At 42.9% G+C, this 15,902-nt stretch overlaps 1 protein-coding gene across 2 annotated transcripts in view; it reads left to right on the top strand.

Moving 5' to 3' along the window:
• STX8 (syntaxin 8) overlaps positions 1–15,902 on the top strand; it is a 246,147-nt gene that overhangs the window by 142,696 nt on the left and 87,549 nt on the right. For both annotated transcript variants that reach the window (XM_044249085.1, XM_044249084.1), the window contains exon 7: positions 7,320–7,421. In XM_044249085.1, the coding sequence (XP_044105020.1) occupies positions 7,320–7,421 (102 nt within the window). The remainder of the gene's footprint in view (positions 1–7,319; positions 7,422–15,902) is intronic.

Genomic DNA, 15,902 nt, shown 5'->3' with positions numbered 1-15,902 from the left:
GGCTTTAGAACATAATTGAACTGATCGGTTGCGTGTACCAGGCAACTGTATGAAACGTAACTGTCAGGTCAAACAGCCTGGTAGGTTACGAAGAATGGGTGATAAAAACATTGTATATGCTCCTGTGTATAAGCTCATCTGTGGTCCGTGCTGACTTAGACAAAAGCTTAAGGGGCATGTCCAGTCCTCACGTCGCATTGTAGGACGAATTCTGTGCCCTGAGCATGAAGGTCTCATAAGATCTTGAAATTACTTCCTCTGAGGGCCCGCCAGAGTTTTCCAGCTAAAGTGCCTTTTTCCCAGAAGAGAAGACTAGGGAGTTGGATGAGGGGTGTCTTGTGGAAGACAGAACACTGGCATTGTGTTCCAGAAATGACTAAGTCAGACCATGGAGAGCGGGCAGGTTCTCGGCTCAAAGTGTAGAACTTTATAATAATTAGAGTTACCCTCCAGCTCAGGCAAGAAACTGAGTTCCTGTTTCCAAGTTACCAGCTGCAGGGAGCATTCAGCAAAATGTTAATCACCCTGCTGCTGGGATTTCTATAAAAAAGGAGAAAAGCTGTGTGTGATCACATGACCTCTTGCCGCTCTACAATTTTGTGATCCTAAGGCATTTGCTTTGTCTTTCCAGAACACACGCCTGCCTGCCTTCCTGGAAGATCTTAGGAGTATCATAATATTGCAACCTTAATTTTTTTTTCTAGTTTACATTTTTAAATCGAGGTGCAGTTCACATACAACAAAACATACAGATCTTTGGTATTCTGTTCTCTGTGTTTTGACAACTGTATGCGATCATGTCATCCTTTAGAATCTTTCTATCATCCCAGAAATTTCCCTTGTGTCCCCATCTAGTCAGTACTCCCCACCACCACCCAGAAGCAGCTACTTTCTGATTTCTAACCAGTACATTTGGTTTATCCTTATACAACATAGAAATAGAATTGGGAAATATAGGTTGATTTTCATTTTCTTCTTTTAGCCAACAAAATGCTTTTGAGGTTTATTGGGTTGCTGCATTAATCGTCAGCTCACTGTTTTTATTGTGGAATAATATTCCATTATACAGATATGCTTAGCACACAAATTTGCTTATCCATTCTCCTACAGATAGATATTTGTGTTATTTCTAGTTTGGGGTTCTAAGGAATAAGGCTACTGTGTATGTTTTCGTGCAGGTGTTTTGGAGGAATCTGTTTTTGTTTCTGTTTGGTAAATGCATAGGAGTGAAATTTCTGGGTCCTAAGTTAGATAAATGGTTAACTTGATTGGAACTGACAAACACTTCTACAATTACCTTTGTGCCCAATCATTCCTAGCAATTAGCATTGTCAGTTCTAGTGGATGTGAAGTAGTATCTCATTGTGGTTTGAATTTGCATTTCCCTAATGACTGATGAGGTTGGGCCCCTTTTCATGTGCTGATTGGCCATTTGTGTGTCTTCTTTACAAAACATCTGTTCAAATCTTTTGCCTATTTTAAAATTAGGTTGATTGGGTCGCCTGGGTGTCTCAGTCCGTTCAGCGTCTGCCTTCCCGTCCTGGGATCGAGGCCCACATCGGACTCTTTGCTTGGCAGGAACTGGCTTCTCCCTCTCCTTCTGCTGCTCCCCCTGCTTTAACCCTCTCCACCTGTGTCAAATAAACAGATAAAGTCTTAAAAAAATAAAATGAGATTAGGTTGACTGTCTTATTTCTTGTTGATAGATGGGTATGTTCTTTATATATTCTGGATATGAATACTTTATCAGATTATGTTCTGCAGATACCTACCAGAGTGTGGGTTGTTTAATTTTTGTCATGGTGTCTTTGGATGAGCAGAAATTTTTGATAAAGCCCACTTGACTACTTTTCTTTTGTGCATAATCTCTTTATGTCCTATCCAAGAGATTTCTGCCTACCCAAGGTTATGAAGATACTGTTTGATTGTTTTCTTCTGGGAGCTTTACACTCCTAGGTTTTACCGTTAGGTCTCTGAACCATCTCAAATGAATTTTTTGCATCTGATGGGAGCAGAGTCAAGATTGTCTTCCTCGTTTGGGTGGTCACTTGTATCAGTATCATTTGTTGTTGATAGGACTTTTCTTTGACTGTTACCTTTGTTGAGAATTGAATACACACACACACACACACACACACACACAGAGGGGTCTGTCTCTGGATTCTGTCTTCTTCCATTGATCCATTTGTCATTCTGCCAATACCAAATGGTCATGATTGCTGTATATTTATAATAAAGCTTGGTATATATATATATATATATATATATATATATATAATACCTCCAACTTTTATTTTTTCTTTGACAAGATTATTTTTATTTTGGCTGTTCTAAACTGTTTACTTTCCACGCACATTTTAGAATTGACTTTCCAGTTTTGTTTTGTTTTTTTACGCTAGGATTTTAAAAATAATGAATTTTTAATTTTAAGTCCAGTGTAGTTAACATACAATGTCATGTTAATTTCAGGTAAGTCGTACAGTGATTCAGCCATTCCATATAACACCCAGTGCTCATCACAAGTGCCCTCCTTCCAATTATCATATGGTTTCACTTACTTGTGGAGCATAACAAATAGCATGGAGGACATGGGGAGTTAGAGAGGAGAAGGGAGTTGGGGGAAATTGGAAGGGGAGGTGAACCATAAGAGACTATGGACTCTGAAAAACAATCTGAGGGGTCTGAAGTGGCGGGGGGGGTGGGAGGTTGGGGTACCAGGTGGTGGGTATTATAGAGGGTACGGATTGCATGGAGCACTGGGTGTGGTGAAAAAATAATGAATACTGTTATGCTGAAAATAAATAAAAAATAAATTAAAAAAAAAGTGCCCTCCTTCATCCCCATCCACCTGTTTCACCCCTCCTCTCCATCTCCCCCCCGCCACTCCCCTACCCCTCTGATAATCATCAGTTTGGTCTTTATAGTTAAGAATCTGTTTTGTGGCTTGTCTCTCTTATTTTTTTTCTTTGTTCCTTTGTTTTGTTTCTTAAATTCTAAATATGAGTGAAAAACCTGCTAAAATTTTGATTGGGACTGCAGTGAATCTATAGATCAATTGAGAGAGAAAGTATCCTTAAAACACTGAGTCTGTTGATCCATGCACGTGGTAGACAACTGTCCATTTCTTTAGGTCTTCTTGAATTTGTCCCAGCACTGTTACAGTTTTCAGTGTAGAAGTCTTGCCGGTCTTTGGTTAGATTTATTTCCAAGTGTCACTGGGTGGATTGGGGAGATCCCAGCCCATCCCAAAAGGTACTGTCGAGGGTTCTTGGTCTTGTTAGGAGGAATAATTCAAGGAAAGATGCAACCAAGCCAGAAACCTTGTTAAAGTGAGAAACACACTCTTGAGATGTGAGAGCAGGCGAGCCCTGAGGGTTGGGTTTCTATCTTTTATTGATGGTTGATGGTTCTTAACTAGGGGATGGAATATTCATCTCTCCAGGCAGGAATGCAGGGTTTATGCCTTTTCTTCCTAATTTGGTCAGTGGTTTCCTGTCATGGCAGCTGCCATCTTGGACCTGGCCGGTTTGATCTGACTTCTTGTGGACTGCTGCCAGGACAGGCCTCTCCCCTTATGAGAGCTGGCTATGACCTACCTCCAGGGAGCCCGTTAGAACCTAACTCACTGCCTACACTCACAGGAGCATTTGATATACTTTTTGATGGTAGTTTTTTACACTGACTTTTCGGTTGCATGTCACTAGTATATAGAACTACATCGCTCTTTATGATTGACTTTGTGTGCAGATTTGTTAAAGTCACTAATTAGTTCTAGTAGTTTTTAAATAAATCCAGTTTTCTCCTATCAACTGCAAATGTATGTATTTATATCTTCTCTTCCAATCTTTTTACCTTTCTTTTCTTGCCTCCTTAAACAGTGTGGGACTTCTAATAAAATGCTCAGCAAAAGTCATCGAAGATGTCTTCATGCTGTTCCCCAATCTTAGAAAAAAAGTGTTCAGTGATCACCTTCAAGGACAGTGGTAGTTTGGTGTTTTCACAAATGTCCTTCATCAGGTTGATGAAGTCCTCCTTCAGTCCTGTTTTGCTGAGAATTCGTATCACGAATGGACATTCAGTTTTGACAAATCCTTTTTCTACATTTACTGAAATGATCATGAGCATCTCTTAGTCCGATCACCAGTTTTATGTATTTCTTCTTTTCCAGTGTTTGTGTTTAGAACAGTACACTTCTGTCCAAGCTCTGGTTTAGTTGCATCCCATAGACTTAAATTTTGGATTCTCATTATCATTCAGTTCAAAGAATTTTCTGTTTTTCCTATGATTTTTATTTTTGTCCCATAGGTTTTTTCAAAGGTGGTTTCCTTAATATTCTGATGTGGAGATTTTTCTTGGTTTCTGTCACATGTGCTCTTTCACCATGAAAAAAGGTTTCTTTTCATCTCCAATAATACTCCTTGGCTTAGGGGCGCCCGGGTGGCTCAGTCTTGATCCCAGGGTCAAGCCTTTGCCTTCGGCTCAGGTCATGATCCTAGGGTCCTGGGGTCAAGCCTCGTATCGGGCTCTCTGCTCTGTGGGGAGCCTGCTCCCTCCTCTCTCTCTCTCTGCCTTGTGTAGCCGAGGTAGCCATGTCGGTCTTCTCCTACACATGCTTTCTGTGGCTTATGTTCAAAGTGAATTTCTTGTGGAAGCATATAGTTGTTCTTTCTTCCTTTCTGTCTTTGTGTCTTTCTTAGTCTTGGCTGATAGTCTTTGTCTTTTAATTAGAGAGTTAGTCCATTTATATTTAATGTGACTGTTGATATAGTTGGGTTTAGGTCTGCCTTCTAGGTATTTATGTTCCTTTTGTCCCTTTTTTTTTTTTTTTTTTTTTTTGTTGTTGTTGTTGTTGTTCCTTTGTGCCTTCTTCCCTGCCGCCTTCTGGGTAAATCATGCATTTTTTTAGTATTAGTTTTATTCCCTTTTTTGTTGTTTTTAAATCTGTACCTTTTAGGGGGGAGGTTCTTTTTTTTTCTTTTCTTTTCTTTTTTTTTTTAAGTGATTGCTTTAGAGCTCTGTTGCTCAAGGCAGTAGTCACCGCCCACACACAGCTATTTAAGTTTCAATTAGTTAAAATATGAAAAAATTAAAATATGTTCCTAGCTTAAGGAGGGCACTATTGTGATGAGCACCAGGTGTTGTATGAAAGTGATGAATCACTAAATTGTATACCTAATGCTAATATTACACTGTTTTTTAACTGGAATTTAAGTAAAAACTTGGAAATAAAATAAAACACATCCCTGGCTATAGTATGGGGAATAGACTGAGGAGATACAGAACTACAAACAGGAAGATGAGTTAGGACATTGTTTTTGGAATCACTGGCGCAATTTTGTGAGGTATTAATAAGAGAGTTTAAGATGCTACCTGGGTCCAGAATTTTGGAGCGCTATGCGGAGCAGATTTTCAGATTTTTAATTTACATATTGAGGAACCCAAAAGGTATGTAAAATCACCATGGTAGTATTAGAGAGTAAAAATATACAGAAGTGCGGGATTGTCAGCATTTAAGGGGAAGAGGAGACTCTACACAGATCTTGGAGACAGATGGAAGGAAGACTGGGAGAGAGAATGTCACTGAATATGAAGGAATAGAGAGTCACGAGTTAATTGTTAAATGGCAGTGAAAGGTTTTCTAGGCAGGTGTTCTATAGGTAATATTTGACAGATTTGGCTTAGTCTAAGATGCAGCAAAGTGCTTTGAAATTATGTGTCTCTTTTAGACTTCATGCATCCACTGCCTTTATCTGTGTGCATTTGTTTTATCTGGCTGTGTACTAGGCACTCTCCCGGGCATCACAGGGAGAGCCATGAATGAAGGCAATTCTCTGTCATACTCTTTCTGCTAAAGAAGGACATACGAGCAAATTGTTAGAATGTGAACCTTAAGGGTCTGTAAGTAAACCGGCTGTAGGAAGGGCTGCGGGAGCCCAGGAGAGAGAGCAGCTATTCTGTGCCTTCCACATGCTATTCTTTCCATATGGACTGTCCCCTTCCTGCTCTTCAGCGACACGTCCTTCAAAACTCAGCTCTGGCATCCTTCTGGAAACTTCCTTTGATTCCTTTTATTAATTTAACAGAAACAGTGACTCATATATTGGACAGTGTATCTCTAAAGCAATCAGAAAAGAAAAAAAAAAAAAGGAGCAAGGGAGGGAAGGAGTGAGGAACGGGAACCAAAATGGAAATAATAGTGCGGACTTGTTAGAAGAAATTCAAACAATACGGAAAATGTAAGGAAGTTCACCCAGGATCCCAGCACCTAGAAATAATCATTATTCACATTAGGTTGACATCAGCCAGATATATCCTTGTAAGTTTGTCCAATATGAGCGGTGGGATAGAAATAATTTTACATCATTAGGATCATACAATATATACTATTTTAAGTGTTGCTAAGTGCTTAATTTCACTTGGAGGAGATTAGTGTAGTGTCAATGATACTTCCAATTTTAAAAGAATAGATTAGTGTAAAAAAAAAATAGAAGCTGAACTTCACATAAAGGGTTCTTGACAAGAGATAGTAATTACTAAAAGATCCGTCTAAGGTTGACAAAAAAAAGATGGTGGTTTTGAAAAGCCGTGGGTCTCCATGTTTCCCTTTTCAACAGCTCCCTTTTCAACTAGGACTTCTCTGTGAAGTGATGGAGAAATTAACACCTCCAACTTCCCTCCACCTTTCTCCCCCTGACCCCGAATCCTCCAACCCCCCAACTGCTTCCTGACTTTCAGTTGTAATTACAGCATCTCTGTTCACAACACTTATCTACCTTTTTGCAATGCAACCCGTGTATCTGTTGATCCCCAACTCAGTATTTCGATGGCCCCAGCTCTCCCCGGCATCTCTTCCGTCATGGCTCTGGCTTGTCTTATCCTAGAGTTCTTTACTTCTACTAGCCTCTCGGTTGGCTGGATTTCATCATCAAGCTGTTTTCTCGAGAAGGGCTCCAGTAGTCCTTGCAGTCTCCTGTAGTCTGTCCACCAGCTTTATGCTGGAATGACAACTCGGCTGAGCATAACTTCGCTGCGTCCTGCTTTCTTTCCCTTGGACTCCCTACAGCCCTCCTCTGTGTCACAGACTCCCGGGAAATCAGTTTTCTTCTTTACTACTACTCCCCCCCTCCATACCACCACCACCACCACCACCTTTTACGAGTTGGATTTGCAGATTTCAGAGAACCTAGATGAGCTTTTTACCTTTTCCCTCGCTGCACGGGAGAGAATTTATTAGTAGGGAGGCCAGCCACAGCTCTGATACGGTGATGTGAGTGGGATGTTTCTGGAGTATTAACCACCATCTCTGTCTTCCTTTCTAGAAATAATTGATGACCTTGCCAACCTAGTGGAGAACACAGACGGGAAGCTCCGCACGGAGACCAGGCGTGTGACTATGGTGGACAGAAAATCAGCATCTTGCGGTAAAGGATAAGCTGCCCTTACGGTTTTGCCTCTCTCTCGCCGCTCGGCCATCCTCTGCTTCCGGTTTCCCACATTTGTCTCATTATTGCAGGAGTTTGGTTCTGCTTCTAACGCAGACAGTCCTGTTTGATGAAGTACTGAAATTGCTCAAAGAGACCCAAATCTTGCTAAAGTGAAGTGAGTTGTAAGGGGGCCTGGGTGGCTCAGTCTGAAGTGTCTGACCCTTGGTCTCAGCTCAGGTCTTGACCTCAGGATCCTGAGTTCAAGCCCCGCCTTGGGCTCCACGCTGGGTGTGGAGCTTACTTTAAAAAAGAATAAAATAAGGAAAAATGAAGCGATTTGCTCCAAATGTGGGAGAAGTATAATGCATTGTTAATTTTTTAAATTTAAGATAGGATACCTCTCTGTATGCTTACAGAGAGTACCTGTTTGGGAATTTGTGTGACAATATACAGGTTGGTGCTGGTACATCCTCATAGCTATTGAAGGCCATCTTGCTCACTTGATTCCCTTGTTTTGTCACAACCTTAATTGTTGGAGCTTGGCCTACCGAGCAGTTAAGAGGCCAGGTTCTGAAGTCCATTGAGTTCAGATCCTACATGTAGTGATGTTATCTTTGGCAGTCGCTTTACCATTTAGTACCTTGTACATAAAATGGGGGCACACGAGCAAAGACAAGGGATTCTAGCAATACTGATGCTCTGGCTTTGCCCCAGAGCTTCTGATGAAGGAGGGCTGCGTTCCGTATGGTTTGCATTATCCACTGCCTGTGTGCAGCGCCCTGCCCGAGGCCAGTGTTGATAAATGGTAGTGACAGTAGGAGTGACCACAGTGATGGTTCCTTGGTGCCGTGTCTCACAAAGGTGCACGAGCCAATACATTTATTACAAGCAGAAGTATGATAGCACTCCAAACTCCAGTGCCTCTTAGTCCTTTTGGTATGAAAACTACGACAGATCCCTCTGACCTGTCCAGTTTTAGAACGAGACCCTCTGTGCGGGGGAGACCCGAGATGTACGGCCCAAGAGGCATTACCTGCCAAGAGGCAGCCGTGGACTCTGAAACCTCAGGGAGGGGGACTCTGAGGGGCCTCACTACTCCCCTGTTATCACCTGTCTGTGCTCCCCGGCCCCGGGGTTCTCATCTGCCAGATGCCAGCCACTCTGTGCTTCTGCCCCCATGGACATGTGCTTCTCTCCGCTTCCTGTTGAAAGCCACACCTCCTTGCTTCTTGCCTTACCAACCTTCTCATGTAGCTTCTGCCCACAGAGACTTTGGTTCTGCACTAGATTGTTTGGAGACAGATCTCTTCTGACATTGTCTTTGATCTCTATAGAAACTTAACCTTATTGACTCTTAAAAACCTGGTTATCAAAGTTAAACTGTATGGAGCATGTGAGGTGTCTCGTGCTGGCCACCCTCCCTGACTTTACGTATTTATGTGGGGAGGCCCTGCAGGTGGGGGGCTGAGAAGTTGGGGCTCTAGAACCTGGCCCTGTATCCCAGCTCTGCCACTCACCAGCTGGTGACCTTGGGGAAGCCCAGACTCCCCTTTGTCTCAGTTTTCCTGTCTTTGAAATGGGAATGCTAATGGTATAGCCCTGAAAGTGTTGTCCTAAGGGAGAAAGGACTTAATATAGATAAAGACACAGGTAGAGTATGTGGCACACAGTAAGCCATGAGCAAGGATTAGCTGTCCTCTCACATGTCTAACCTAGGAATAGTCTAGGGCGCCTGGACGGCGCAGTCAGTTAAGCGACCGACTCTTGATTTGGTTTCAGGTTGTGATTGCAGGTTGTGATTGAGCCTGACATGGGTCTCCGCACACAGCGCGGTCTGCTTGAGATTCTCTCTCTCTCTCTCTCTCCCTCTCCCCTTTCCCGCTGCTTGCGTGCTCTCTAAATTAATAAATAAATAAAATCTCTTAAAAATAAAATAGGAAGAGGCTTCCCTACTCAGTGACAACTTTCTTGAAGTGTTTGCTATGTGCGCAGCAGTCATGTCATTATTGTTTTGGAATGAACATATTTGTAGATATGTCAGGAAGCTTTTTGTATTTGCAAACAGTGGCCCTCAGCACACGTTACTCATGAAGTCCCAACGAGGACTGTTACTTCTGTTGCCAGTTTTTTATTTTATGGTATTGCTTAGTGTTGGTGTTTACACCCAGAAAGGTGCATAAAATCTTCTGACTTGAGCTCTGTTTTTTTTTTTTTTTTTTAGTAGAAGAAATGGAGAGGCTCCCATAATTACTAAAATGCATGTTTTTAAAACCGGGTCTCTCAAAGTGAGTTAACTCTAAGTTTTTCTGCACCATTTATATTTAGGTGTCTTTAATCTGTAACAGAATTACAGTTGGCCCTTGAACAGTGCAGACATCAGGGGTCCTGACCCCAATCCCCCAGTGCAGGCGAAAATACACATCTTAAGTTTTGACTCCCCCAAAACTTAACTATTAACAGACTACTATTGACTAGAAGCCTTGCCCATAACATAAACTATCAGTTAACACATGTTTTGTGTGTTATATATACTGTATTATATTATAGATATATAATATGTAATTATACATATATACACATGTCTTAAAATTATAGTATATATTATGTAATATAATTATATGGTATAATTAATATATAAAATTATTGATTAACAATAATAATTGATTAATATTGCTTAATATAGTAATACTATATGTTATATACTGATTTCTTTATAAAGGAAGCTAGAGAAGAGGACATGTTAAAATCATAACGAAGAGAAAGTACATTTACAGTACCATACCATGTTTATTGACAAAAGTCTGAGTGTAAGTGGGCCCGTGCAGTTGAAACTGTGTTATACAAGGGTCAACCGTGTATGTAGGAACTCAGAAGGGAGATACAGCAGTGTGAAATAGATAGACGTTCTTCCTTCTTTTCACTGGAAATACTTTAAAGAGAATTCTTTCCTCTTACCCCATCAATTCGTTTCCCTAATACTTACTTAGCCATACCCATACCATCGGTACTGTAGGTCCACACCCTAACAACTAACCTTTTAACATTTCTGATGCCTGATACCTTTAAAGGAAAATGTATTGCATTTATATTTTTATAGGGAAATCTGTTATTTTATATATATATATATATATATATATATATATATATATATATATATATATATATGTTTGTTGGTAAGTAGCGCCGGTTTTTGCATGTTGATAAAGGTTCATTGTGTGGCCTCCCAAGCTCGAAGAGAGGTCACACTGGTTTCATGACACCCCCCCCATTACCATCTAAATAAGTCTCCTGCTGATCAGTATGAACCCCGTGAAATTATTATGCCCTGTGGAATCTACTGAGTGGGTTCAGCAGCCCTTGCCAAAATTGACTAACCTTTTTTTTTTTTTTTTTTTTTTTGGTAAAGATTTTATTATATTTATTTATTTGAGAGAAAGAGAGCCTGAGCCAGGGCTGGGGGTGGGGGACGGAGGGAGGAGCTAGGAGCCCGACTTGGGACTCGATCTCAGGATCCTGGGATCATGACCTGAGCTGGAGTCAGGTGCTTAACTGACTGAGCCACCCAGGCGCCCCTATTAACCTAACTAAAAAAAATTATTATGGTAAAAGATCCATAATATAAAATACACCTAAAATTTGCCATTGTAACTGTCTTAAGTGCACAGTTCAGTGGCATAGAGTGCATTCCTCCTGCACTTGGGGGACCGTCAGCGCCACCTGTCTCCAGAACCTTCCATTTTCATGGGAAGCTCTGACTCCGTGAAACAATGACTACTACTCCTTCTCCAGCTGGCCCCTCTCAGCCACTGCTCTGCTTTCCCTCCCTGTGACTTTGACAACATCAGGTACCTCCTATGAGTAAGTTCACACAGTATTTGAATGTCTTCAGTATTTCTCCATGCTGTAGTGTGTGACACGAATCCCTTACTTTTTGAGGCTTAAGTAGTATTCCAGTGCATATATATACTACATTTTGCTTATCCATCTATCTGTCAGTGGGCTTTCTGGCTATTGGGTGAATAACGCCAGTACAAACGTAGGTATACAAGTGTCGATTCAACACCAATTTTTTGCATGTGTACGTAGAAGTCAGTTTGCCGAATCAAATGGTAATTCAGTGTTCAATTTTTTTTTTTTTTACAGAAACACTGTATTAACACGTCCTTTTGTTTTGCTTCCAGTGCTTAAATTCTCTTTTTTAGAGATTTACTTATTTATTTTATAGAAAGGGAGAGAGCATGTGCGAGCTGAGGGAGGGGCAGAGGGACAGGGAAAGAGAAAATCCCAAGCTCACTCCACGTTGAGCATGGAGTCAAATGTGGGACCCAACAGAGGGCTTGATCTCACGACCCTGAGATCACAACCTGAGCCAAAATCAAGAGTTGGTCACCTGACTGACCAAGTCACCAGGTGACTTGGACCTTCAGTCCTTAAGGACCTTCAGTCCTTAAAGTCTTAGGTACTTTCTGGTGGTTTGATTATTTTCCTGATAAAGCCCGTTTGCAGGCAGGGGTCAGTGACTTCTGTAGTCTGAGAGAGACAGACAGTTGGGGTAGAAGTTACTACCCTTGGCCCACACCAGCTGAAAAATGGAACAGGGGACCCTTCCCCCATTGAGGTGGGTCCCCAGAGAGCACCCTTAGGGTAAAAGTGAACTGGAAGTAAGGTGCCCTTGAGAAGTGTGGAGAATGCAGCCTTGGCACTGAGAAGATTAGAGAGGGAAAGGAGCAAAACTGTAGTTCCTGGCCAGTTATGGGCCCAGAAAGGCCCTCATGGATTTGCATTATGGATATCCATTGTAGCCTGGGGCAGGAAACCCCAGATACTGCCTTTGGTCTGGAGTTCTAGATTCACAAGCTGGAGCTCCAAAAGACAAGCAGAAAGAATGACATGCCTATCTGGAAGAGGACATCTTTACCCCCAGTCTCTAAGAATTACCCCCGAATGAATTGTTCAGAGCAGTGCCCAGCACACAGTCAAAGATAACCTGGCAGATGTGGAAACAGCAGAGCGTGAGCCACAGACCGCAGTTACAGATCTGCACAGACTCGCAGTAGCAGAATTATCAGACACAGATAAGAAAATCATCTATGTTTAGTACATTTAAAGAAAGAAGTGACAGGCTTCAGAAAACCATAGAAAGTAGCAGAAAATTTGAAAAGGACTCAAATCAAGCTCCTACCAAAAAACAAACAAACAAACAAACAAACAACTTGAAGTTCAAAACTCAGTGATCAGATTTGGTAGCAGCAGAGAGAATCAACCAGGAAAAATAGAAGCCATCATCTCTCCATAATTGCTAGCTAGCATTGACAAGAGGATGTCCAGACGCTAGGGAAGTTACGTTACGATCTCAATCAGAAAGGTCTGGAGGGCTTGATCCAGGAGCCTCGAGACATAGCAAAGGGTCGATCCCCTGCACTTCCAAATGCAAGGCACAGTTGATCATTTCCACGTAAACATGGGCACACATGCATAGGAAGATACAAGTGAGATATATTTTAACTGTCTGCAGGGTCAGCATTAAGTGACCTACTCAAATGTCCCTCGGTTACTGTTCACATGGTCCCCCATTTGTTTAACTCTGGGGGTGGCAGCGGGAACATCATCATTTTAAGTGCAGAAGTAGGTTGTGAACCCTCAAATGGGCTTTGGTTTCCCTCCCCTCAGTGTGTCTTCCTTGCTGATCTGATATATATAAGTCATGGGTGCTTCCACAGAGAGGAAATTTCCAGTTGTTAGCACAGACTGAATTGCAAGGGGGCCACACAGAAGGGCCTGGTGATGAATTTGTTTGCATGGTTGTTAACAAAGGATTCAAGCACATCTTTGTAAACCTTTCACTCAGGAGCCCTGGCTGTAAAAATTTTCCTGAGATCTTTGTGTGACTCTTCCTCCCTTTTTCTGGCCCACCCCCAGCTCTCAAAGAGCATCAAGTAGAAAACAATATTGTCTTTTTCAAGCATCCAAACACAAATGAGACTGGCATTTTCCACTGGTCCCTATACGTACTTTCAGATCTGTTACTTGTGTCAGGGCATCTCCACAAAGCAAGATCTTTGTCATCGCAGCTAAATATTCAGTGTACCCCGTCCTCATTAGAATTCAAAATAGAGCCTCGTCTGAGTCTGACGGACGAAGCCAATTGTGAGAGGCCAGACTGAGAGTTCTGAATGACTCGGGCTGAGGGATGGCCTTGCTTCTCAGCATCTTGACTATTACGTAATGTTGTCTGAGCACGTCGATGGCGATTTTAGCCACAATTTCAGTGATGTGGGGAGAAACTCACCCGGCCGACACTGTGCTAACGCCATCCAAACATGGGCCCCTTGATGGGCCTTCAGCGTTTTGGCGTCAGGGAGGCTGACGGGGAGCCCGAGCTGGCTCACAGTGAGTCCACTTAGGACCCAGATGCCCTGTCCTCATGGTTATGAGAGCAAGCTGGTGGCCCAGTGACCGGTTCTAGTGTGCCCCCAGCCAACGCCGTGGGAAGGATGGGTTTCCATCTGTTGCCCAGAGCTGCCATGATGAGTAAGGCTCAGAGGCTGTGACCCTTATTGGAAGCCAGCAGAAAAAGGCTCTTAAGGAGAACAGCGATGACGGAAGAAGGTTGTGCAGGGAGATCCCGGAGCTGGGAGGTTCACATCCTCATTGAATTATAAATGGGGTAGCTTTCCTTCTGATAAGCTGAAATGTATAATTCTGTGGTGAAGCCATTGCCAGGCATGAAATTGGTAAGGGGCGCCTTGAGTGCACCTTGGCTGGTGCTGCCTTCCCTTGCGTGAGGGTGAATGTATTTCTTCTTACGTTAGCTCTTTTGAATTTAACATAGGTAGGAAGCTGAATTCTGAGTTGTCTGGTTTATTTAATTGACCTTGGAGACCATTTGATCTCTCAAGGAATTGGTTTTACAGTGCTGTCACAGGGACGCCTGGGTGGCTCAGTCGTTTGGGCATCTGCCTCCGTCTCAAGTCATGATCCTGGGGTCCTTGGATCAAGTCCCTCATCTGGCTCCTTGATCGGCGGGGAGTCTCCTTTCTCTCCCTGTGCCACTCCCCCAACTTGTGCTCTCTCTCTCTCTCTCGCTCATTTTCTTTCTCAAATAAATAAAATCTTAAAAATAATAAAATGCTACCACAAACAGTTCATTAGATACCTAATTAGGGAGCGGGAAAAAAACTGTGCAGATGCTTTTGCTTCTCTTACTGCTTCTCAGGAATATTTTTCTTGCCAATCTTCTGCTTCTTTCTCTACTCCTCCTTCATTGAGATAATCCGGTTAAGTTCCTCCACTCCCTTATTCTCAACAGACCCTCGTGTCTGTCTCTGCACCCAGGTTATCTTTCATTCCAGGTCTGTGGAGAAGTGCCTGGTCCTGCATGTCTGCCTTCAAAGCCATCTTGTCCTCAAGCTTCATTCCCCATCCATTCATTCTTTTCTTCTTCCCTGTCAACACTGGGCATCATCTGTGGGCCAGTCACTGGGCTCAGTCTTCAAGGTGATGGGTGGGGAGGACATAGTGCCTACCGTGGCATGGAGGAGGAGGACACAGTGTAGATCTCCCGTGGCTGCAGGGTGCCCAGGCGGAGAAGGATCTCAGCCAGCCTAGGGCCTCCAGGGTTCCAGCAGGACACAAGACGGGAGGAGGGACCTGAGGAATGAGTAGGATAGGCTTCCCTGGGTCTGGTGAAGTGGAAACCCAAAGTAAGCAGGGTGTGTATCTTGTGAGCCCCTGCAGGGGGAGGAGAAAGGGGGGAAAGAAAGGAGGGACGGACAGAAGGAAAGGTGGGAAGACCCATATCGGAACAGTAGAGGACGGTTTGCTAGAACATACAGAGCTAACACTGTTCCTTCAGAGTGGTGTGAGCGGGCCAGGCTTGAGGCGGGGGGCCAGTGACTGTCAGGGCCTGGGGTACTTTTCTAATTGATTTTCTAATTGAAACTTTGAAGAAAATCTATTTCTATCTTTTGGAACCACTAGTGTTTTTTTCTACTCGTGGTATTTTTACACGATGCTGACAATATTCTATTTTTAATGCTTCTATCTTTTTAACGTGTTCTTATGAGCCCTTTTTTCTTTTGGTATCATTAGTACCGTTCTAGCAAATAGATACACTGTCCTTTACTTAGGTGCTCTTGTTTGGGGGCTTTTTGCCTGTTTCCTCATTTTGCTGTTTAAGTAATGCTGCATCATGTACATAAAGCTCTTCCCCATATAAAAGATTTGTTCCTGTCATGTAGGGCATTGGTTAGCTTCTGGGGCCAGAAGCAGAGGCTGGGTCCGGTTCTTATTTTCGACAGGGATTGGGAAGTTGTTGGAGCCCAGAGAAGGGACGGGAGGCTGGAGGGCCGGGGCCACAGCAGCCATCCCTGGGCAAGGAGGCCAGGATGCTGTGGTCAGAGTAGCTGACCTGGTGGCCAGCTTTGGGGAGCATGTGCTGAAAAAGAAAGGCAGCAAGCTCAGGGCAGCGCGATGGAC

The sequence above is a fragment of the Neovison vison genome, chromosome 5 (assembly GCF_020171115.1).
Source record: "Neovison vison isolate M4711 chromosome 5, ASM_NN_V1, whole genome shotgun sequence".
In the NCBI taxonomy this organism is placed as follows: domain Eukaryota; kingdom Metazoa; phylum Chordata; class Mammalia; order Carnivora; family Mustelidae; genus Neogale; species Neogale vison.
Note: the sequence above shows the minus strand (reverse complement) of the source record. Positions and strands in the feature narration are given on the sequence as shown.